The sequence below is a fragment of the Triturus cristatus genome, chromosome 2_2, assembly GCF_964204655.1.
Source record: "Triturus cristatus chromosome 2_2, aTriCri1.1, whole genome shotgun sequence".
Classification (NCBI taxonomy): domain Eukaryota; kingdom Metazoa; phylum Chordata; class Amphibia; order Caudata; family Salamandridae; genus Triturus; species Triturus cristatus.
Genome location: NC_140582.1, coordinates 430906214 through 430930208, shown reverse-complemented (window position 1 = coordinate 430930208; position 23995 = coordinate 430906214). Strand labels below are relative to the sequence as shown.

General features: G+C 48.2%; 1 protein-coding gene across 2 annotated transcripts in view; it reads right to left on the bottom strand.

Moving 5' to 3' along the window:
- The window catches only part of NAA15 (N-alpha-acetyltransferase 15, NatA auxiliary subunit), a 703732-nt gene that overhangs the window by 417671 nt on the left and 262066 nt on the right, over window positions 1–23995 (bottom strand). Inside the window, exons 6-9 of one of the 2 annotated variants that reach the window (XM_085641523.1) lie at window positions 11277–11430; window positions 10054–10173; window positions 9784–9879; window positions 9515–9621 (exon numbers count right to left, since the gene is read on the bottom strand). In XM_085641523.1, coding sequence (XP_085497649.1) covers window positions 9515–9621; window positions 9784–9879; window positions 10054–10173; window positions 11277–11430 — 477 coding nt within the window. Of the gene's footprint in view, window positions 1–9514; window positions 9622–9783; window positions 10174–11276; window positions 11431–23995 lie in introns of both variants that reach the window. The other variant, XM_085641522.1, reaches the window with a different exon arrangement.

Sequence of the window (23995 nt, the reverse complement as noted above, 5' to 3'; positions counted from 1 at the left end):
TGCCGATATTAAAGGAGGCAATATTGTTAAACAGAGTCAATGTTACAAACGTAAAGTCTAAATGAGATGATGCGTTGGCCGAGTGATACGTTGCTGCTGGATTATCCTCCTTGAAGCGACCATTTAAACCTCTCATGTTTAGATGCTCTAGATCCTAGATCAAAGCCCTCTCACTTCTCGCAGGTTTAATATTTTTTAATGACTCTTGCACCAGAATTCCCCATACGGCTGTTAGATCCAACGTGGGAGCATCGTCCTGGTCGGGTCCCAAAAGTTGCATATTAAAATCTCCACCCAGGATCATGTGGTCTATGTCCTCCTCTTCCATTACCCTCTTTAGTTTCGATGTCAGCTCCTTTGCTGCTTTTAATCTTTGCTTGGGATGCACACAGACATTTATTATTATTACTTCCTGTGTGGTCTGGTTTAACTTGAGCTTTACTTTTGTAGCCTGAATGCAGCTTGGATATGTTATTTGAATCCTTATAGGTACAATCTCGCCTATTTCAGTTATTGAGGCTAAGAGCAGTAATCCTCCCGAACGACAACCAAAGACAGATCCCTTTGTAGCCGGAGTTAGATGAGACGTGTAACCTTGCAGGTCATAGGGTTCGTCTTCCCAGGTCCCCTGAAGGAGGATTATATCTAAGGATTTCAAATAATTCAACATCTCATGATCCCTTGTTTTGGATGCTAATCTATTGATATTCCAGACACAGATGTTAATTTCATCTAGCTCTGCTAAAGATGACTGAGAGGCAGGCATGTGTTGTCAATTTGGGTGTACTGATGTTATAGTTCGCTGTATTCCCAAACGGTTGTCAGTTGGGGGGTATATTATGTCAGATTGTCCATGAGTTGGTATAGTGCAATTTTCAAATTTGATTCAGTTGTGGTGCCTGGGGATCTGCTCTTTGCTCCTTTTAGCACTGAATGGCCCTGGAGGTTGCAGGAGAGGCCAACAACAGCCAAGTGAAGTAGGGGGTCATAGGGGCACAGTTGCTTCCTCTCACCAAGGCCCAGGGCCTTCAGGTGCAGGGGTACCTTTCGTCATCAGAGTCTTCTTACCAGGGCCAGTCGCAGTCAGGGGGAGCCCCTGGATTCACACTGCGGGCAACGCTGTGGAGATCAGGAGAGGTCACCCAAACCTGGACACAAGGTCAGGATCGTTGATGAGACTTCACTGCACAGGTGAGCCACCCACTCAGGCTGTGGACATCTAGTGCAGAGTGGGCAGTAGACAAAGACCGCCTGCATCCGTGGTCCTTGGAGCTGGTTTCTTCTTTGACAGGTTCGCTGTCAACAGGAGATTGGAGTCTTTTTCGAAGGCAGCAGCCCTCCCACGGTTTTCAGAGATCGCTGGCTGCAAGACTGGCCTCAGGGTCGCAGAAGCAGGAGACAGGCCGGTAGGGCTGGGGCCAAGGCAGTCTTCGTCTTAAGTCTTCTCTTCAGGATTATCTTCTGCTTATTAGGTCATCGCAGATACAGTTTCTAAGTCTGTGAGAGCCACCTAAATACTCATTTTAGGGGAGTAGCAGGAAGGGCCAACAGGCACCTTACCTGGGGTGACTACATCCTCAATAGTGCCACACACCTGTGGGATGGGGTACAGACCTAGCCCTGATTAGAGGGATCTCCCTTTCTTCAAGATGGCGGGGCTGAAGGATGTGCTTCACCTCGCCTCCGTCACCTTACGGCTGAAGTTGGCAGAGGTGGGCACACTTCCTATTCTTCTAGGTTTTCCCGCCCAAGTGGGGGTGTAAGAAACGCGTTACTTACCTGTAACAGCAGTTATCCAGTATTGGTGTCTTTCATAGATTCACATGCCTGAATCATTCCCCGTCGTCGAGACGGGAGCCTCCGGTACATAAAAAAGTAATGTCCTATAGACATACATAGAGAAAAATAGGCCTAAGGGCCTCCCCTTAGCCGCCTATCATAGTCCTTATGTAAAAAGGACCAAACTCCTAGAGCCAGCCAATCAGCTATCACCTCCCTCTAGAACCTTCCTGGCAGGAGCCTCAGTCCCTCAGATTTTCGTACGCACCAAGCTAGGTAGGCGTAATATAGTTAGAGAGAGGTGTGAGTCCTTCCAGGGGAGGCGGGAGGGTTGCATGTGAATCTATGAAAGACACCAATACTGGATAACTGCTGTTACAGGTAAGTAACGCGTTTCTTATCCAGTATTAGGGGTGTCTTTCATAGATTCACATGCCTGAATCAGAGTAGTTAGCAATACATTATGCACATTTCTGATGTAACATGCCATAAAGGTATTTGAGATAATACAGCATTATCATAACAGTTCGAAACATTGGCATACATCAAAATAGTAAAACAGTAAAGAATGTGCATACCAGGATGGCGGGATGTTGGAAGGCTCACCTCACTGGAATAGATGGCGAAGCACCGCCTGGCCCACTGCCGCATCCCTCGTAAGCTCGGCATCCAGGCAGTAGTGTCTGGAGAAGGTATGCGGTGACTTCCACGTCGCCGCTCTACAGATGTCCAAAATCGGCACTCCAGCGAACAGCGCTGCTGATGTGGACATCGCTCTGGTGGAGTGTGCTTCCACCCTGTCTCGCAACGGCCGTCCTGCCCCTTCATGGCAGAACGCTATTGCAGAAGAAATCCACCTTGAAATGCTCTGTTTTGTGAGAGGCATACCCAGCCTTGGTCTGCTGTAGGCCACAAATAGCTGCGAAGACTTTCTGAAGGTTTTTGTCTTGTCTATATAAAACTTAAGACACCGTTTGAGATCCAGAGAATGGAGCGTCCTCTCTGCTGCCGTGGTAGGGTTGGCAAAGAAGGAGCGTAGGACCACCGGCTCGTTGAGGTGAAAGTCTGAAGGCACTTTCGGTATGAACTTGGGATTTGTCCTCAGCACCACCCTGTCCTGTTTGAACTGCATGAAGGGCTCCTGAATGGAGAGAGCTTGCAACTCGCTGACTCTCCTGGCAGATGTGAGCGCAAGTAATAGAGCCGTTTTCCATGAGATGTACTTGATGGAGGCTCGGTGAATGGGCTCAAAGGGGTGCTTCATGAGTTGGTTAAGGACCAAGTTGAGGTGCCATGTCGGTGGGACCCGTCGGGGCCTTGGAAAGGACCTATAAAGACCCTTAAGGAACTGTTTAACAAGTCTGCTGGACCACAGAGACGGGCCTTGAAAAGTCCTGGTAAAACGTGAAATCGCCGCTAGATGCACCTTTATGGATGCATGCGCTAATCCGGACTGTGCCAAGTGCAGGAGATATGGCAATATCTGCTCCGGTGTGATATGAAGTGGTCTCAGGCCCTTCTCCGAGCACCAGACGCAGAAGCGCTTCCATTTGAGGGAGTAGGTTTTGTTGGTACTGTCAGCCCTCGCTTTTGCTAGCACATCCCTGCAGTCCTGCGGGATGTTCAAATGGCAGAACTCTCTGTGCTCAGGAGCCAGGCCGATAACCTGAGCGATTGGAGGTTCGGGTATCGCACCTGCCCGTTGGACATCGTCAGTAGGTTCGGGAGCTGTGTTAGACGAATCGGCGTCCTGATGGAGAGGCGATGAAGGTCCGAGAACCAGTGCTGCCTCGGCCAGCACGGGGCGATCAGAATTAGTGTACAGGGCTCCGCCTTCATTTTCCTGAGGACCCTGGGAATCATCGGGAACGGTGGAAAAGCGTACGCAAATACGCTGAACCAGCCTATGGAAAAGGCATTTCCGAGCGACTCCGGTTGGGGATGCCAGCTTGCGTAGCTTGGGCATTTGGCGTTCTCCCTGGTGGCAAACAGGTCGATTCTTGGGGCTCCCCATTCCGAGAATACGTGTGTTAGTGCACTGTCGTCGAGCTCCCATTCGTGGGAGAGAGATTTCTGCCTGCTTAGGGCGTCCGCAATGGTGTTGTCCTTTCCCGGGACGTAGTCCGCCCTGAGCGTAATCCCCTGGAGAACAAGCCAGTTCCAGATCTTCTGCGATTCGCGCGATAGCGTGAGCGAACGCGTTCCTCCCTGTTTGTTCAGGTAATGCATCGTCGTGGTGTTGTCCGTCCTGACGAGCACCTGAGTTCTGGATGCGTGGTAAAAAGGCCTGCAGAGCTAGATACACAGCCCTCAACTCCAGCAGATTTATATGGAGGCATTGCTCCTGATCCGACCATTTGCCACTGACTCTGAGGTCCTGAAGGACAGCTCCCCAACCCGCTAGAGATGCATCTGTGGTGATCACCAGTGGTGCTGCTGGCAGCAGGAACGGTAGTCCTCTCGAGAGGTTTCTGGTATCCTTCCACCAGTCGAGACTCCTGGATATTTGCGGTGTTATGCTTATGATGTCCTCGAACGAACCTGCACTCTGAGTCCACTGGCTCGAAAGAGCCTCCTGCAGAGGGCGCATCCGCAGCCTGCAGTGAGGGATGAGTAGTATACAGGAAGACATCATCCCCAGGAGTGACTTGAAGGTGCGAACTCTCAGGGATTTCCTTGATTGCACCGTTTTGGCCAGGGATATGATCCTGTGTTTTCTCTCGTCTGAGGGAAATGCTCTTGCGCATTCCGTATTCAAGGTAGCCCCGAGGAAGGTAATGCTTCTCGTTGGGGACATATGTGATTTCTGAAGATTGAGCGTCAATCCTAGATGTTGGAAAAGATTGGTACAAGCGTTGAAGGATTTGGTTGCGCCTACGGCCGTAGGCGCCTTGACCAGCCAGTCGTCTAGGTAGGGGAAAACTTGGTGACCCATTTGACGTAGGAAAGCTGCCACAGGAGAAAGGCACTTGGTGAAAATCCGCGGAGCGGATTTGAGGCCAAACGGAAGGACCTTGAACTGGTAGTGTTGTCCTGCCACTTCGAAACGTAGAAACTTTCTGTGCCCCTTGAGTATCGGGATGTGATAGTAAGCATCCTGAAGATCCAAGGATGTCATGAAGTCTCCTTCCTCCAGAATGCCTAGGATTTCTTGGAGCGTCACCATCCTGAACGACTGACTCTTTAGGAAGGAGTTGAGTGCTCCGAGGTCCAGGATGGGCCTCCACTTCTTTTCTTTCTTGCGTATCAGAAAGAAACGGGAGTAGAAACCCTTCTCCCTCTGAGCTGATGGAACTCGCTCTATTGCTCCCTTCCTTAACATCTCCGATATCTCCCGGAGCAGCAGCCGCAGATGTCTGTGTAGAGACTTGCGGGGAGGGGTTGCAGGCGGGATGGCAGTAAATTCTAGGGAATGGCCGAATCTGAGAAGTTGGAGCACCCAACGATCTGAGGTGATGATGCGCCAATTTTTTAGGAAATGGGTCAATTTTCCTCCAATTTGTGAAGAAGAAGATGGTAGCTGGACTGGCTGGAGTAAGTGGTCACTGGCGTCCGCCGGTGCCCCTTTTCTGGTTCTTACCCCTGAAATTGGATCTTCCGTAAGATGATTGTCGGCCCTGCTGTTGCTTTTGCTGGTACTGGGTCTTATTCTGGAACGAATATGAGGACTTATTCTGGAATGATCCTCTGTAGGAAGACTGACCTCTAGACTTGTTGCCCCGAAAGGACTGGTTCCGCGCCTGTAAGGTTCCAAGCGCTCTAGCCGTGTCCGTGTCCTTTTTAATGGCCTGGAGCGCCTCATCAATTTTATCTCCGAATAGATGCTGTCCATCGAAGGGCATATCTAGCACCTTCGTTTGCACTTCCTGCCTGAACGATGTTGCTTTGAGCCATCCTTGGCGGCGCAGGACTGCAGCCCCAGCCAGTTGACGGAAGCCTGTCATGGCTACATCTATGGCGCAGTCGATGATCTCTGCCGCAGAAGACTGGCCTTCAGAAAGGAGTGCCTTCACCTCATCCTGTACGGCACTCGGAAGTTCTGCTAAGTATGGGGCAATATCCTCCCAAAGTTGGCGGTTATAACGCCCTAAAAGGGCTATGGAATTGGCCACCTTGATGGTCATTGCCGAAGTGGTTGAAAACCTTTTGCCTATTGTGTCTAACTTTCTGCCCTCCTTGTCTGGTGGTGCTGACAGAGGCGAGGATGGGTTTCGAGAATTTTTCTGGGCCGCTTGGGTCACGACCGAATCTGGCTTCGGGTGGCCAGTCAGGCAAGCTGGCGCCGTGGACGGTGCTTTATACTTCTTGTCCAGGCGCGGAACGACCGCAGGAACTGAAGCTGGCGTCAGCATCAACTTCTTCCCCTGGTCCCAGAGGAAGTCAATGATAGGGATGGATTTGGCCGTCTTCTTCGTCTGCTCCTTAAAGTCATGGAGGAAGCATTCGGTTTCCGTCGACTCCATGACCATATGGAACCGCGTCGCAGCCCGTTCCACTAACTTATGAAAACCCCCGATATCCACAGGTGGTGAATCCGCCTGGCGCGGTTGTGGGGAAGGTGGTGAAGATGCTACATAGTCCTCCTGCTCATCGTCATCCTGGTCCGTCAGGTCTCCCTGGACCTCGCCTTCCTCCATCTCCTCAGCCTCCTCATCCGTTGAGTCTATCACCTGAGGTGGCGGCTCGTGGCAGACCTGCGTTACCGGCCGTGATTGCCTTGGGGCTGTCGCTGGGGTGTTTGTAGCTGGCACTGGGACCCCTGTATCCTGTCTTGGTGGTTCCGGGAAACGTTGTTTGTAATCCCTGATAAGGAACTTGAGGTCCTTAACTATTGCCAGAGGGAGGCAGACCATTGGGGTGACCTCCGTGCGGACTTGTTCCTGGACGGGGCGCTCCTGCGCGCCTGAATCTTCCTGCTCCTCGTCCGTGCTTTGGCATTTGACAAACAGCTCGGAAGGGGAAGTAGCCTGTTGGAAGAACTCTTCTTCGGACTCTTCACTCTGCAGGATCTCCAGAGGTAAATTGGTTTGGACCTTACTTGGAGATGTTGTTTCCGGGGTAATCTGTGGTCTGGAAGCAGATCCTTGCCCAGAAATCGCCGTGGTTTTCCGTCCCACGGACGACGACGACGTTCCCGTCGACGGCTCGGGTGTCACCAACGGCGTCCCCATCGACGATATTTTCCTCGTCGACGAAGTCCTCGTCGACGATTCAGTCGTCGTCGACGCCTTCGTCGTCGACGCCTTCGACGTCGACGCTTCCGTCGTCGACGCGTCCGTCGTCGACGCGTCCGTCGTCGACGCGTCCGTCGTCGACGCTTCCGTCGTCGACGCTTCCGTCGTCGACGCTTCCGTCGTCGACGCTTCCGTCGTCGACGCTTCCGTCGTCGACGCTTCCGTCGTCGACGCTTCCGTCGTCGACGCTTTCGTCGTCGACGCTTTCGTCGTCGACGCTTTCGTCGTCGACGCTTTCGTCGTCGACGCTTTCGTCGTCGACGCTTTCGTCGTCGACGCTTTCGTCGTCGACGCTTTCGTCGTCGACGCTTTCGTCGTCGACGCTTTCGTCGTCGACGCTTTCGTCGTCGACGCTTTCGTCGTCGCTTTCGTCGACGATGCCTTGGTCGTCGACATATTCGTCAACATCTTCGTCGACGATGCCTTCGTCGTCGACGCGCTCGTCATCAATATCCTCGTCGTCGACTCTTCCGTCGACGGAGGGCTCCTCGTCGACGAGGTCCTCGACGGGACCATCTTCGTCGTCGACGATGATTTAGACGACGGTTTCAAAAGTATAATAGACGAGATAGGGGTACCTGCAGACGATGATGATGGAGTCGTCGTCGTCGACGAGCGGGCCGACGCCGCTGTGGACGTGGACACCGTCGTTGTTGCTGTGGAGACGTGTCCTGATGGCCTTTTTTGCGCAGAGGATGGTGTCGCAATTTTTGAGGCCGACAGAGAAGGCTTCTTGAAAGTAGGAGAGACTTTACCAGACGCTGAGGATTTCGAAGATCTTGCCTCTGAAGACTTTTTGTGCGTCTTCTTAGGAGGAGCGTCTGAGGGGCCAGGAGATTTCACTCTCGGCCTCTTCAGGGAGACTTCAGAAGCTCCGGAAAAGCTCGCCTCTGAGGACACCACACTGTCTTTGTCCTTAAGCCTGTCCAGCCAGATAAGCAGGCGGCCCTCCCTGTCTCTCAAGGTCTTATGTGGAAAAGACCTACATATCTTGCAGTCCTTAGGGACGTGGTCCGGGTAAAGGCAATACAAGCATAGCTCATGCTTGTCGTCCACATGAAGCCTCTTCTTCCCACATGAAGAGCAAGCCCTGAAAAGGGCTTTCCTCTGGGAGTCAGACATGCCAGGAGTTGTAGATAAAATAAAAACTCACTGCAGCAAAAAGAGGCCTGAAGTAGTCAGTGTTGAAATCCTGAAGAAGAAAGTCACCAAAAATCGTGAATAATCTGGTTTGAAAGGAATCCTGAGGAGAACTCAGGCTGGAGACTCCCTAGCACAACGTGCGGTAGAAAATCTGAGGGACTGAGGCTCCTGCCAGGAAGGTTCTAGAGGGAGGTGATAGCTGATTGGCTGGCTCTAGGAGTTTGGTCCTTTTTACATAAGGACTATGATAGGCGGCTAAGGGGAGGCCCTTAGGCCTATTTTTCTCTATGTATGTCTATAGGACATTACTTTTTTATGTACCGGAGGCTCCCGTCTCGACGACGGGGAATGATTCAGGCATGTGAATCTATGAAAGACACCCCTAATACTGGATAAACCAGGGGCTGTCATCTGCCTTTAGCAGCAAAGGGTTGGGGTTGCATTACAAAGGCAGCAGGCCTTTGAAGAGTCCCTCTTCAAGCACTGGCCCATTCTGAGGTATAGTGCACCCTGCCTTCGGGCTGTGAGGCCTGCTAGAGAGGTGAAATACCTATGCTTTCAGGCAGTGTTAGCTGGTGTGGCACCCAGTCAGGGTGCCATGTCGACCTTGTAGTTTTCTTACTCACAGAGGCATGCAAACTGCAAGGGCAGTGACCTGGTCCTAGCTCAGGCCTTCAGCTCCCAGGCCCTAGGTACCCAGGCACCATTTACTGGGGACTTAGAGGGGGTAGAAGTACCAATTTTTTTTTTTTTTTTTTTAGGGAAGGGCTGGCACAGGGGACTTGGTTGCCACGGACCCTGTGCACTACAACTGAAACCACATCAAAACAAGGCAAAAAGTGGGGGCTAACCATACAAAAAGAGGCAGTTTCTCACATCCCCCATCTTGGTTTTTGGTGGAATTAGGCTCACTTGGTCAGGGTTATGCCCACTTCCCACAGGAAGTGGTCATATAGAGGGAATAGTCGCCCTAAAGGTAAGTAGCCCATTGGCTAATACTGGTCATGCCTTAACTCTTTCTTTGAAGAGTACAGAAAGTGTTCCCAAAGAGGTAGAAACTCTGTTCATCCTAACGAAAAAGGTTTCATGGCTATAGACTTTGGCCATGATGGTAAATCACTGCCAGGTGGTGAAATCAGGAAAAAGGGGTGTAACACTGAAGGGTGATAAGACAAGGGGATAGGAGTAGATAGATAGTACCCGATAATTACATTCTAAGAATAAATGCTACTAAGATTGCTATCAACCTAGTTGCCGCGTCAGAGAAAGAATTATTGTAGTGGCAGGAGGAAAAATTAAAATGTTTACGTAACATTTACGTGACAGTGAAAAGTAAATTATACAAATTATTTTCTTACCTTCTCCTTATCATGGTATAGCGACCTCAAAGTATTAAAAACTGGTGGGCAGCCTTTGCTAAAATTCATTCTTAAGTATCTGTTCAGGCATTCCTTAAACATATCACCTAAAAAGACAAGAAGACAGATAGCTATGCTCTCAATCACAGATTCATTTGAGTATTCAAAGTACGTTTGAAGGAGTGCCAAACAGAAGCAATCTGCTAATGGCAGTCCAAAGAACTCTGTTCTGAGTATTTCTATAATAAATGAGAAGAGATTTTGCTTACCAGATAAAAAGTTCAATGGCAATCTTCGTGATACAAGTCCCCTCGGGTATCTCATCCATCCATCCTCATAAATCTTTAACCTCTCTTCTACACTGGCTAGGAAAGAATAGGGTATATTCATGTATAAATAAACAGTTTGATTTCCATTTACAAAGAATATAAAATAAAACACTACAGAAAACATTAAGGAGAGATGCACCTGGAAAAATAATGTTCTAAGTGGTAAAAGATTTATATCAGCAGCTTTAAAATTAATATAAATATATATACCTGGTTTAAGTGCAGTCTCTAACCCTTTGTAGTAGGCCCAGTTTTCTGGACTCCTCTCTTGCAGTCCTCTGTAAACATTGGCTGCTTCATCCAGTCTACCCAAATGTAACAGAACCTCCCCTACAAAAGGCAGAAAAGAATTCATTTACAAGGGTTCAGTCCTGTCTTCAAACTAAGAAGCCCTTAATCACTTCTAATCAAGCGGTTCATGCATCAAAAGCATTTGAAAAACACACCATTATATTAAGAAAAGCAAATGCTTAACAGTCTTGTGGTTGAAGTATACACTAAGCACAAATGATACTATGATTGACTTTTTTTTTTAAAACAAGGGCTCAACATTTCTAACTTGTTAACTGATTAGCAAGTACTGCCTTTGTGCATCAATGTTGCGAAAAATGTTATTAGGAAAGAAAAAACGTTTAGAGATTGCTCACCTAAATACCCAATACAACATATTCAGACAAATTATTTCCATCAATAGTGTGTCTCCTAGTGCAGAAAAACTATTAATAGCATGTCAAATTACAAATATTTATCATCTTGTCTCTATATTTTTTTTAAGCATATTGTTTCGAACAATGACAGACTAGGAAACATGCAGTAAGGTATTCTTGCTTCCATTGACAAAGACAAATAGGAAACAATGCTGTTTGAACATTCTTTCGAATGGAAACAAAATAAATGAGCAACTGAAAAGCAAAAACCACAGAGTAGTCTGAAACCAATTAATCATAGGAACCAAGGTTTGAAAAGGATAAAACACTCAGTGTGCCCAGGCCATTGTACAGTAGGGAATTGTTTATCTAGAACTAGTGAAGAATGTACTGTATGAATTATTTACAACAGAAGCAGCAATAAAAGTTCAGGAAAGTCACTACTTTGTAAAACCATGTGTTTTGCCATTTCGTGTAGCACATGCTGGGTTATTTCCATACTTTGCGATACTCAACAGCCAAAAGAAACACTTTAGTTGGTGCTAGGCTTACAGCATACCACTTTCAAGAAAGTCTATGTTAATCAAAGAATGTTCAACTCACCGAGTCATTTTGAAAGGTTTGTCTAAACTAAAATGTATTGTTAATGTTTATGCTTAATTGCATCAACTACCAAAATGGCAAAAGCCACTGAAAAAACGATAGCTAACGTCTTTAAAAAAATGTTACAACATGGCAATTATTCACTAGCATACAAGTATCCCCACAAGGCAAAATCTCTAATACCTTTAGTTTCTTCAACAGCAAGCTTATCACAGATTTGCTTTTCATAGGTGACGAGATGATCAAGGGCTTCCTTATAGAGCTCTGCCTCGCGCAAGACTTGATTCTGGTACAGAAGTAGTTCACTGTATTCATAATCTACTTTATCAGGAGACGTCTGCATGAGTAAAAAAGTTTTTTAGTTCCTTAAAAATCAAAGCTCACAGTTATATAACTTTGTAAAAAGTAGGTTAATAATTGATGTTCAACAACACAATACAGCTTCAATCAGAGTGTGAGGACCCAAGATGATTGCAATGGAACGAGGCATGAGGCGCCTAGAGCCAGAGACTGTATTTGACATGATCAGTCATTCCTTTCCCCTGGAATCATTATTTGTCAATGGACTTGTTGAGACGAGAGTTGCTGGATCATCTGCAACAAAAACAGATCCTAATATTTATACACAAAGAAAATTGCATTTGAAATTTGCAGCCTACCGTTGACAGGCCTGGACTGCCCGATTTTCCCACTAAGTGTTTCCCGGGTGGGCTAGAGCATTTGGAGGCCAGTTTTTATGGTACAGGCTCCTCTTTCCCTTTCTCCAACTTCCCCAGGAAAATACAGCCGGAACAAAGAGAGGACAGGGTCTTTAGGAGAGGGGGGTGGGAGAAGGGAGTAGGGCTGATTTGAAAATTTTACAGGTTTGGCTTTAGCTCCCTAACTGTGGACGGGCGAGCGAGAGCTACAATTTCGGGATGCTCATTATGATAGCTGGTAGTGGCTCAAAGCAATAAAGACCCAGTCTGACAGTGAATTGAGAGCTTGGCTGAAGGATGCTGCATAGCCTCGGACATGTGACAGTCCTCCCACTTTGAATTTGCTGCAGCACATGTGCATTGCACCCCCTCTTCTGGATGGTGATGTCCATGCGTATGAAAAAATAGATTTAGAACTGCAATGAGCACAGGTGTCCCGGGAGGAGGGTGGGTGCATGTGAATCTACAGCACTACAGGCCAACAGATGCTCACATGGTAAGTAACGTATAGTTTCTTACCTGTCGGTGTAGTTTTGCAGCTTGAAGACTTTCTGGATTCACTATGCTATGCATTATTTCGCCATCTAGTGGTTTGGTCCGAAATTGCAGTCTTTTTTTTTCGTGGCCCAGTTGGGCGTCGACATACCACCATTTGGTGTCCTTCCTGACGTAGACGCGCTCCCACCTTTGGTCGCCATCTTCAAATTCTTTTTTTCTTGTCTTGTGTTATTCTTGCTTTCCCTCTTATTCTCTAAAGTCTTGTTCATTTTTAATCCCTTTCCTCCGGTCTCATCTTTCTGGCAGAGGAGGGTGGGTTCGCTAGTGAATCCAGAAAGTCTTCAAGCTTCAAAACTACACCGACAGGTAAGAAACTATACATTTTGCAGCGTGAATCTTTCTGGATTCACTATGCTGTGGCTGGGTGGAAGATGAGCACTCGTTACTGAATATGTGTTGTAAGACCTTCTGTCCCACTTGCGCTTTGTTCATTTGGATATCCACACAGTAGTGCTTAGTGAACGTGTGCACTGAAGACCATGTTGCAGCTTGGCAAATGTCTTGAATTGGTGTGTTGGCCAGAAACGCAATTGTTGCTCCTTTCTTCCTCGTCAAGTGAGCATGAGCTGCTCCTTGTAACAGTTGCCCTGCGCTTGTGTGTGGCATAATTGTATGGTTTATGCAATCCATCGTGCAATGGTATTTTTGTTAACTGGTCGTCCCCAAAAAACTGTTGGCGAAGAAAACAGAGTTGCTTTGTCTTTCTGCACTCCTTTGTCCTCTCTATATGGTGCATCAACGCCCTCCTGGCGTCCAGTGTGTGCAGCACCCTCTGTGCTTGGTTTTTGGAAAAAACTAGGTATTTGGATTGTTTTGGTTGAAGTGGAACCGAGACACCACCTTTGACATGAAGTGTGGGTCTGTTCTCATCACAATACTATCACTGTGAATCTGCAGGTAGGGCTCTTGAAGCATTAATGCTGCAACTCACTCTTTGTAGTGATGTGATAGCCACTAAGAAGGCCGTCTTTAGCGTGAGCATGTGCAGTGTAGCCTTGTGCATCAGCTCAAAAGGTGCTTTCATCAATTTGGTCAGCACTACATTGAGGTTCCATGCGGGTGCTGGCATTCTGTTTGGAGGTGCGATCCTCTTTGCTCTTTCTAGAAATCCTTTAACTACTTGTGAGGTGAAGAAACCTTTGCCCGTTTCTCCTCTTGTGTAAGCCACAATCGCCGCTAAGTGCACCCTTAGGGATGTGTAGCTTAGTTTACTTTGCAGTAGATGCATTAAGTATTTTAGCACGGTCGACTTCCTTCTGATTTTTCTTTTTAATTTTTCCTCTAATGCACCATTCTGAGAATCTTCTCCACTTTGCTACGTAGCATTTCCTTGTGGTAGGCCTTCTTGCCTCCCTGAGCACTGCCATTGTGATCACCGGTAGTTTGAGGTGTGCAAACTCTAGATCTTCAGGAGCCATGCCGCCAGGCTGAGGCTCTCTGGCTCCGGGTGTAGCACCCTTCCGATCTGCACTGTTAACAGGTCCCTTCGCTTTGGGAATCTATGTGCTGGTGCCTGCGCCATCTCCACTAGTTGTGAGAACCACGACTGTCTAGCCCACTGAGTTGCTATTAGTATCAGTGACATGTTGCTGATCCTGCATTTGCTGAGCACCCTGTGTATCAGTGGTATCGGGGGAAAAGCGTACGCAAATGTCTTTGACCAACTAATCAATAGCGCATTCCCTTGTGACCGAGGGTCTGGTTGCAAAGTGTTGGCATTTTGCATTTTGGTGTGTTGCAAATAAGTCTATTTGCGGTGTACCCCACTTCCGGAACACTTTCTGTAATTCCTGTTGGTTGATCTCCCATTCGTGGGATACTGACGTCTGCCTGCTGAGTCTGTCTGCTTCCACGTTGTCCTTCCCTGGGAGATGTATTGCTAGTAGGTCTATCCTCAGTGGAATGGCCCATGTCCATATCTCATGTGCTAGCTTTGATAGCGCTACGGACTGTGTTCTTCCTTGTTTGTTGATGTAGAACATGGTCGTGGTGTTGTCTGTTTGGATCAACACCCTGTTTCTGTACAGCTCCGTCTGAAATGCTTTTAAGGCTAGGAACACTGTTTTTAGTTCCAGGTAATTGAAGTGCTTGAATGCATCCTGTTGCGACCATAGTCCCCTCACCTTGAGCTTGTTCATGTGCGCGCCCCACCCCAGCTGGGAGGCGTCCTTCATGGTCACTGTTGGAGTTGGTTGTGTGAATGGATTCCCCAGCGAAATGTTTTGTTCGTTCCACCACGCTATTTCCTGATGCACTGTGTGTGTGACAACCACTAGATCTTACCAACTCCCAATTGCTAGTGACCATTGCTGTTGTATCCATTCCTGGAATGGCATGTGTAGTCGAATATTTTGGACTAGGCGAATGCATGACGCCATCATTCCCATCAGCTTGCTCGCCGTCCTCACTGTCAGAACTTGCCCCTTGCGGTAATGACGTGTTTCCTTCAGTATCGCCAATGTTGTCTTCCTGCTGGCGAACACTTTAGCCTGTATGGTGTCCATCTCTGCCCCTAAGAATATCTTGATTTGTTCTGGTTCTGTTGACGATTTCTCCTAATGGATCGAGAAACCCAGTCTTGTCAGTGTTAGTATGACCTGCTGGATGTGTAGTTTGCATTGGCTGTACGAACTTATCTTTACAAGCCAGTCGTCGAGATAGGGGTATACGTGTATTCCTTGCCTTCGTAGGTGCTCTGAGACAGGTGCTAGGCATTTTGTAAACAATCTTCGCGCAGATTTCCAGCTGAATGCCAGTACTGTGAACTGGTAGTGACTTTGGTTGATCACAAACCCTGTCCGGCGCTTATGTTTGGGGTTGATGGGGATGTGTAAGTATGCATTCTTTAAATATATAGTTGCCATGAAGTTCCCTTGTTGTATTTGTGGTATTACCTCTTGTAGGGAAGTCATCTTGAACCTTTGAGTTCTTATTAATTTGTTCAGGAACCTTAGATCTAGGATAGGTCTTAGTGTTTCGTCCACCTTTGGCACTAGGAAGTACGTTGATTAAACCGCTTTGTTCCTTTGGTTGTGCGGTAACACCTCTATCGCCTCCTTGCTGAGCAGTTCTTGCGCCTCTAACTACAAGAGCGAGAGTTCCTTTGCTGAGAGTGCCTTGCTTCTTGGCTTTCTGTTTGGAGGTTGTCTTTCCAACTCTATACAGTATCCGTATTATATGATGTTTAGTATCCATTTGTCCGATGTGACCTTCCTCCATTCCTGGATGAAGTCTCATTCTTCCCCCTACCGGTGTCGAGTGTTCAAGGTACTGTTTGTCCTTAAACGTTCAGCTGCATTTTTTCTTTGTTTTTCTGCCCACCCGAGGTGTTTCTAGGGTGGGGGCCTGTTCCATGGTGGATTCACTTGGTTGAGGGCTGTTGGCCTCTTCTTCTTGTCTGTCCTCGTCAGTTTCCGCGCCCTCTAAATGACTGTCCCCGGGGCTGGTACTGCCAGTTCAGTTGCTGCTGTCCCTGCTGCTGCTGGCCTTGGTTGTTTCCTTGGTAGCCCTGCTGGAACGTTTGGTGCGATGTGGTAGGCACGTTGCCTCCTCTACCACCCAGCCTTCTTGTGGGTGTGCCCCTTCTCATTCCTCTGAACTGCAAAGCTCCCATGGACCTTGCTGTTTCGTTGTCCTTCTTGAGCTGCGTTAACTTGTCAACTGGCGTGCCGAACAGCTGCTCTCCATTAAAAGGTGTATTTAGGATGTTGCTTTGCACCTCTGGCTTGAATCCCGAAATTCTGAGCCATGCGTGTCTTCTCTCGGTCACTCCTATCATTATTAGCCTGCTCGATGTTTCTGCAGCATCCAATGCCGACTTTAGGCATATGTTCGCCATGTTCTTTTCTTCTTCTACCAGGTGAGCTGCTCTTTGTTGGTACTGGTCTTGTAGATGCTTTAGGAGCTGCCCCACTTCATCCCAGTGTTGGTATGCGTGCCTGTTGATCGGGGCGATGGAGTTTGCGATGTGCCAATGTATTGCCGCATTTCTTTCCACCTTTCTCCCGGTGAGATCCAGCCTCCTACTCTCCTTGTCTGGAGGTGGTCCGGCATAAGTGGGTACATTGGCCCTCTTCCTAGCCGTAGCTGCAATTATGTAGTCTGCTGGCACTGACCCTTGGATGTATGCTGGGTCCTTTGAAGAATGTTTGTACTTCTTCTCAGTTCTAGGGGTCCCAGCTTTGCATACTGCTGGTTCCTTGAAGGCCTCTCTTTCTTGATCCAGCGCACTAGGGAGTATGGGCAAGAATTGGCTCCTAGTTTGTTGAGGCAGTGTCTCCAGGAGGAAACATGCCCTGGGCTTCTCCTCATCCATTTTCACTGCATAAGTCTGTGCAGCCTTCTGTACGACCATGTTGTAGATCCCAATGTCGTCTGGCGGCGAGGGCCTTGAAGGGTAAGTATCTACCCCTTCTTCCGGCAATTCTGTGTCGAGATCTTGCCAGTCTATGTCTTGTGCCTCCAAGGACGTCGAGTCCCGGTAGGATTGCAGATCTCCGTCGCCTTCTCCCTCGAAATAGTAGTCTTCTTCTCCCACTTCCTCGACCGGTTCGGGCGTTTTCGGCTGTTCCGCGTCCTTGTCCCTTTTGGCTTCGAGCGCGGGCTTCGGCGGGATGGTGTACTGGCTCATCTTCTCGTTTATGTCCTTTTTCCGCTGCAAGATGCTCGCCATTTCTGCCTTGAGCATCCTCTTCTTCCTCTCCATCTTGGCAGCATGTTCGGCGTCGAGGGATGGAGCGCTTCTCTTCGGGGACGACGATGCCGACCCTTCTTTCCTCGGTGCCGAGTTGTCCTTTACGAGGGCAACCTTCAACGAACTTTGTTTTCCGAGGGCTTTCGCCGATTGGGAGTCCTTTACGAAGGATTCGCTCGGTGAACTGTACCTAGTAGCTGTTGCTTTCGAGTGTTTCGGCGGCAGAGCTCCCTTAGAGGACTTCGCTTCACTTCTATGAGTGTCACTCGAGGCTTTAGCTTCACCCTTTCGAGTGCCGCTCGAGTGTTTAGGGGGTCGACTACTCCCTTACCTCCTTCGACGTCTTATGGACTTCGACGACCGTGCAGTCCTTCGACGATGTCCTCTTCCCCACTGGAGAGACCCAAGTCTCGGAGCGATGGAGGTGGCCCCTGCATGTTGTGGTTCACCCTTCTCTGTCTCTCCCTTACTCGAAGGTTCTTGGGTGTAAACGCCGAGCACGCGTTGCCGTCTTTGCTGCTGTGGTCGAGCGGCAGGCAGAGGTTGCAGACTGGATGTTGATCCTTCGGAGCGTACTTGTGGTGGCAATTGGTGCAAAACTTGAACGGTGTTTTGTCCATTCCTGCGCTTAGGGAGCCCCCTGCGAGCGAATTCTCTGTAGAACATCGAGATCTTGGTCGTAAACCTTCTCCCTCGTCGCTCCGGTTACCCGACCTGTTGTCCGGTGTAGTTGAAAACAAATTCTGTCGATTTTCTGCGGTTTTCCTCGATTCCTATTCCAAAAACTCTGAAACTCTTCGGTAACGATCCAGACCCAACGGCGAAAAAAAAAGAATCTGAAGATGCCGACATAAGGATGGAGCTTCCGGAGGAAGCGCGTCAACGTCACAAAGAACACCAAATGGTGGTATGTCGAGGCACACCTGGGCCACGAAACAAAAGAAAAAAAGACTACAATTACGAACCCAACCACTAGATGGTGGAATTGTGCACAGCATAGTGAATGAATCCAGAAAGATTCACGCTGCAAAACAATCCGATCGAGGCATTGGAGTTAGACTTTGCATAGAAAAGCTTGAAAAAGTGCACATAGCACCACCTGTCCTACATTAGCTTGTTGGCGTGTTAAAACACAATAGTACCTGGTAAAAGTGTATGGTGTCGACCATGTAACTGCTTTACCAATGTCAGCTATGGGAATGCTGCCAAAGAAAGCCATAGCTGCCTCTATTTTACGAGTGGTGTGTGCTCTAGAGGGTATAGACAAAAGTAGATTTGGCTTTGAGATAGCATGGCTGGATGCATTTAATGATCCATCTAGAAATGCCTGATTTTGAAATGAGTTACCTTTATGAGAGGGAACCAACGCAACAAGGCTGTTTTGTCATGCGAAAATCTTTTGTCCTGTCAATACAATACATTAAAGCTCTTTAAACACCTAGCGTATGAAGAGCCATTTTTGCCACAGAATCTGGGTGAGGAAAGAAAGTTAGATCAACCAATTGTTTAATGTGGAAAGGGGATACTACCTTTGGAAGGAATTTTGAGTTAGTTTGAAGAACCACCCTATCCCTATGATGCTGGAAGAATGGTTCTTCCAAAGTTAGTGCCTGGAGCTCACTAACACGCCTTAGTGAGGTAATAGCAATTAAGAAAGCAACCTTCCATGAAAGAAAATGGAGAGGGCAATTGTATAACGGTTGAAAAGGTGGACCCATATGTCTTGTCAGAACAAGACTGAGATTCCACGCAGGTGCAGGTGGGACGCTTGGTGCTATCACTCTTTTGAAGCCTTCAATATAAGCCTCAACTGTCACGCTGAACACATTTAAGTATTCCCTGATGTGAAGATAGGCAGCCACGGCTGCAAGATGTAGACATATGGAAGTGTAAGCAAGGTCTGAGCATTGTAGCGATCGGTGCTTATGTATACCCCCTGCTACTTGTCTAATATCTGCACCCACCATATGTCCAGGCTGCAAATTTGTTCTCCCCTGTCCCACCCCTGTAAAGCACACTACTGGCCCAGGACCCTTTCGCCATATCAGAGTGGCACTTATTAATGCCCGCTCACTCCCGAGGCATTGCTGGGAAATAAGGGAATTTATTACTAATCAGGAGCTTGATATCTTGTTTATCACTGAATCTTGGGGAGATGCCTCCTCGGGCCCGGATTTCTGTTCAGCCACCCCAGAGGGCTTCTGTGTGGTGAGACAGGACAGAACTACGGGGAGAGGAGGCGGCTTAGCCATAATTCTTAAAGCTAACCTAAGAGTCAAAACTGACCCTCTAAGTCGACCAGATTGTGAAGCATTTCTTTTCATTATTTCAATCGACCACAATCAGGCCTTTAAAGGGATTTTGTTATATCGCCCCCCAGGCCCTCACGCGCGCTTCCTCCTGGCCCTGGAAGAATTTGTAGAACTCTCAATAAGCCATCCGGATTTTACCATCCTAGGTGACTTTAATTTCCATTTAGAGGACCTTGAGGATAAAGATACTTCCCAACTAATAGCTGACCTTCACGTGGCCGGTTTATCGCATCTGGTGGATGTCCCCACACATCAAGCTGGACATACGCTGGACGGGCTTTTCACCAACAACCCCAAGATCTCCCTATCTTCAGTCATTCCTGTGGTATGGTCGGACCATTCCGCTTTAATCTTTACCATCCAGGCTAATAACCGCAATTTCTTCAAACCCATGCCCCGCATTTCCATCAGCTCCAGAGCCTGGAAAAATCTGGACTATTCACTTCTTTCCCAGACTCTAGTAGACTCCCGGTACGAGGCTTCCCCTAACCCCAGCGTAGCGTCCAGCAGATACCAGGAATGGATTTCTGATGCAGTGAACCATGTGGTCCCAGTTAAAACTTTTATCTCGAACAGGGTATCACCATCTGCTCCATGGTTCACAGACGATCTCCGTTTACAGCGTCAACACTGCAGGAACTTGGAAAGGCGGTGGCGAAAGCACTATAATCCTGTCGATAGGCAGACTTATAAAGACGCCCTAGCACTTTACAAAAAATCCATTGTAAAATTTAAAAGCATCTTTTTCCTGGCCCAAATTGAATCAGCTCAAAATTCAGCCAAAAAGCTGTTTCAGGTAGTTGACATCCTGTCCAACCCCCCTACAGGCCCTCCGACGGAACCCTCTCAAGTTCTGTGTAATGCGTTGGCCAGTTTCTTTTTTTCTAAGGTCTCCAGGATCTACTCATCATTTTCCCTCCCTTTACGTTTTGCTGCCCCGGATTCCCTTTTTCATACGTCCAAGTTCACCAACTTTCTTCCGGTTTCAACTGAACATATCAGTAGGCTGGTTACCTCTATCAAGTCTGGTTCTCCTTTTGACCCATGTCCCCCCGCGATATTGAATACTCTCACTGAGGTCATAGCACCTCCCCTAACAGATCTCTGCAATTCCATCTTCCAATCTGGCATCTATCCGGAAGTCTGGAAAAAGGCAGCAATCAAACCATTATTGAAAAAACCATCTCTAGATCCTACTGACTCAGCTAGCTACAGGCCTATTGCTTGCCTACCTTTTCCGGCTAAAATATTTGAGTCAGTTATGAACCTGCAACTATCTGAGTTCATTGACCATCACAATCTTTTAGATGATACTCAGTTCGGGTTCAGGAAATATCATGGCACAGAAACAGCCTTGATAAAGGCTTCCGACGAAATCAGGACCATCATGGATATGGGGGGGGCCGCGATCCTGGTGCTCCTTGATCTGTCCGCCGCCTTCGACACGGTCGACCACTCCATATTGGTCGACCGTGTCACATCCCTGGGGGTAACTCATCACGCAAAAGATCTCATTGCTTCGTTTCTGGCCAACCGAACACAATCGGTGAAATTGGGTGATTTCTACTCACCCACTTTCACTCTCCCTTGCGGGGTCCCTCAGGGATCCTTGCTAAGCCCCACACTATTTAATATATATGTGGCGGACTTGGCGAGAGTTATAAAAGCTCACGGACTGCGGCTAACCACCTACGCTGACGACACCCAACTGGTGCTGTCTGTTCAAAAAGATGGTCCCGCAGTGGCCGCTAAATTCCAAGAAGTGATGATGGCCATTGGCTCATGGATGGCGGATAACAGTTTAAAATTGAACTCTGACAAAACCGAGGTGCTGACCTTTGGAAGGCTTTCTCCTGAGTGGTCTTCGACCTGGTGGCCCAGCGATATGGGTCCTCCCCCCACTCCAGTAACCAAGGTCAGGAATCTCGGCATCATGTTCGATAATAAACTCTCTTTCAAGCATCACGTCAACACTGTGGCGGCATCCTCCTTTTATATGTTGAGAAAAATCAAGAAGTTACTGCCATACCTTCCCTCAACTGCAGGAAAAACTTTAATTACCACCCTTGTTTTTTCAAAAATGGACTATGGCAATGGCCTCTTCCTCAATGCTCAGGAGCAGGTGCTAGCTAAGCTGCAATCTGTACAGAACGCGGCAGCCAGATTACTGCTCAACGTTCCATTTCGTCATCCTACCTCTGCGGCGATACACCATCTGCACTGGCTGAGAGTAAAGAGTCGGATAAAGTTCAAGGCTCTATGCATTGCATACAAAGCCATTCATGACTCAGGACCTAAGTTCCTGAAGGACGCTTTCCAAATCTATGTTCCCAAAAGAACCTTACGTTCAGCCTCTACGCACTTGCTCCCGGTGCCACGCACCAGAACTTCCACATGGGGAGACAGACGCTTCTTGGTAGCAACTCCCAGGCTGTGGAATTCCCTCCCATTGTCTATAAAAACGTCCCCCACCCTCATGGTGTTCCGCAAGCTTTTGAAGACTTGGCTATTTAACCAGTAATCCCCTTAGTTGTCTTTTTGTTATCAGGAAGTTCTGCATGCGCCCAGACACCCTAGGGTATTCGGGCGCAATAAAAAATCTTCAAAAACATAAACATAAACATTGTGATTGCAAGAAGAAACTAATAACTGTATACATGCATTGAGTGGATCAACCTTTTGGTTATTACAGTAAATAACAAATCTTTTCCCCTTAGCTGCATAGCAAGTTCTAATGGTAGGTATAAGTGCTTCCTTAAGAATGGTGATGCATTCTGCTGGCAGATTTAGATATCCGAATTCTATGATTTCAGGAGCCAAATTGCCCTTTGGGTTTGGATGTCTGATTTCGCCATGGTTCTGAGGGAGATAGTTTGGGCTGAGGCGAAGCTTCTCGTGTAGAATTACTGTAAGTTCGAGAAGTGTGGTGAACCATGGTTGGCAAGCCCATGCTACCAGAATGAGCTTGAGAGACATCTGCATGAGCTTTCGAACCAGAAAAGGAAGAAGAGGGAGAGGCGGAAAAGCGTAGGCAGTTACTGATAACCAATTCATCCATAGAGCATTGACTGCGTGAGAAAGTGCCTTCTTTCTGCATGGTAGCCCCCACTTTTTGCTGAACAGCTGATGTGCTTTGACTGAATCTGCCCTGTGCTCCTGCTAATCAGATACCCAGGGCCTATGTTCTTTCCTTAAATATGCATTGAAACCAAAACCCAATTGGCATTTCTAGCCACAGGTCAGCCTCTGGTAAATAGTACCTCAGATACCCAGGGCACTGTGACCAGGGAAGACCTCTGAAGGCTGCAGCACTTAATGTGCCACCCTTAGAGGCCCTGTATCATTACACTCACTCACTGCCTTTGGAGGCTGCATGTCTTGGTGCAGAACAAAGTGAAGAGTCGACATGGCACACATCCTTGTGTGCCATGCCTACAACCTACTGCCCTGGAATAGATCAGTCACCCCTCTAGCTGGGTGCACAATACCAGTGGTGAGGGAACAGGTGCATGAGCCCCGTACCCCTCCAGTGTCTAAGTCCATTCTGAGACATTGTAAGTGCAGTGCTGCCATTAAGTGTATATGGTGATGGGAGTTTGTCATTACGATCGCCACAGCACCATAATGGCTACACTGAAAACTGAGAAGCTTGGTATCAAACTTCTCAGCACATTAAACCCACACTGATGCCAGTGTGGGATTTAATGAAAAATGCACACAGTGAGCATCTTAGAGATGCGCCCTGAAAAACAACCTACCTCTAGTGTTCAGGCTTAGTGGCTGCTTTCAGCTGCCACCACCAGACATGTTTCTGGACCCCTGGGTCAAGGGCCGGCTGCTCTCGGGGGCCTGAAACAATGCACATCCTGGAATAAGGTGCCAAGCCTCCTCCCACAGTATGGGAAGGGTCCACATAGGGAAAGCTTCTAAGGCTTGCCGCCTTTGTGAACTTTCCCAGGCCACTTGTTGATATCAGCAACTGGTCATCACTGGTTCTGACCCCCACTTTGGGTGGGAGAACCGGTGGGAAAATCAAGTGTGGAAGAGAAGTGTGCCCACCTCTGCCAACTCCACCCCTCAGGTGGGGGAGGCGAGGTGAAGCAGAACTCTCAGTCCCAGCCATCTTGCAGATGGGGGGGACTCAGCCAACCAGGGAAAAGGTTATGTCCCCCTCCCACTGCAGGGTAGCTTAATAGGGGGTGCACCCACCCCAGGGAAGGGACCCATTGGTTCCAACCTTTTTACCTACCTGTAACACTCCTAAATCTAGTATTTAAGGGGACACCTGAACCTTGCTTCCTCAGACAAGAACCTGCAAGAAGAAGGGCTGAACAGCCGTGCTGAAGCGAAGGAGGACACCCACTGACTTGGCCCCAGCCCTACCGGACTGTCCCCATCTCAAACCTGCTCCAGCGAAATCCCAGTGTGTCCTGCAGCCAACAACCTCAAAAAACCAGGAGGACCTGCCTGCCTTTAATACCAAAGACTGTCTCCCGTGAACACCAGATTTGTTCAAACACTTGACTCCCGCTCTGCGAGTTTGCAACACTCTGCAACCAACGCCCACAGCCCGAGTTTGAGTGGCCCAACACCAAGAGGAAGTCTCCCCGGCAATCCTGACCCGAGATCCAGTGACCCCTG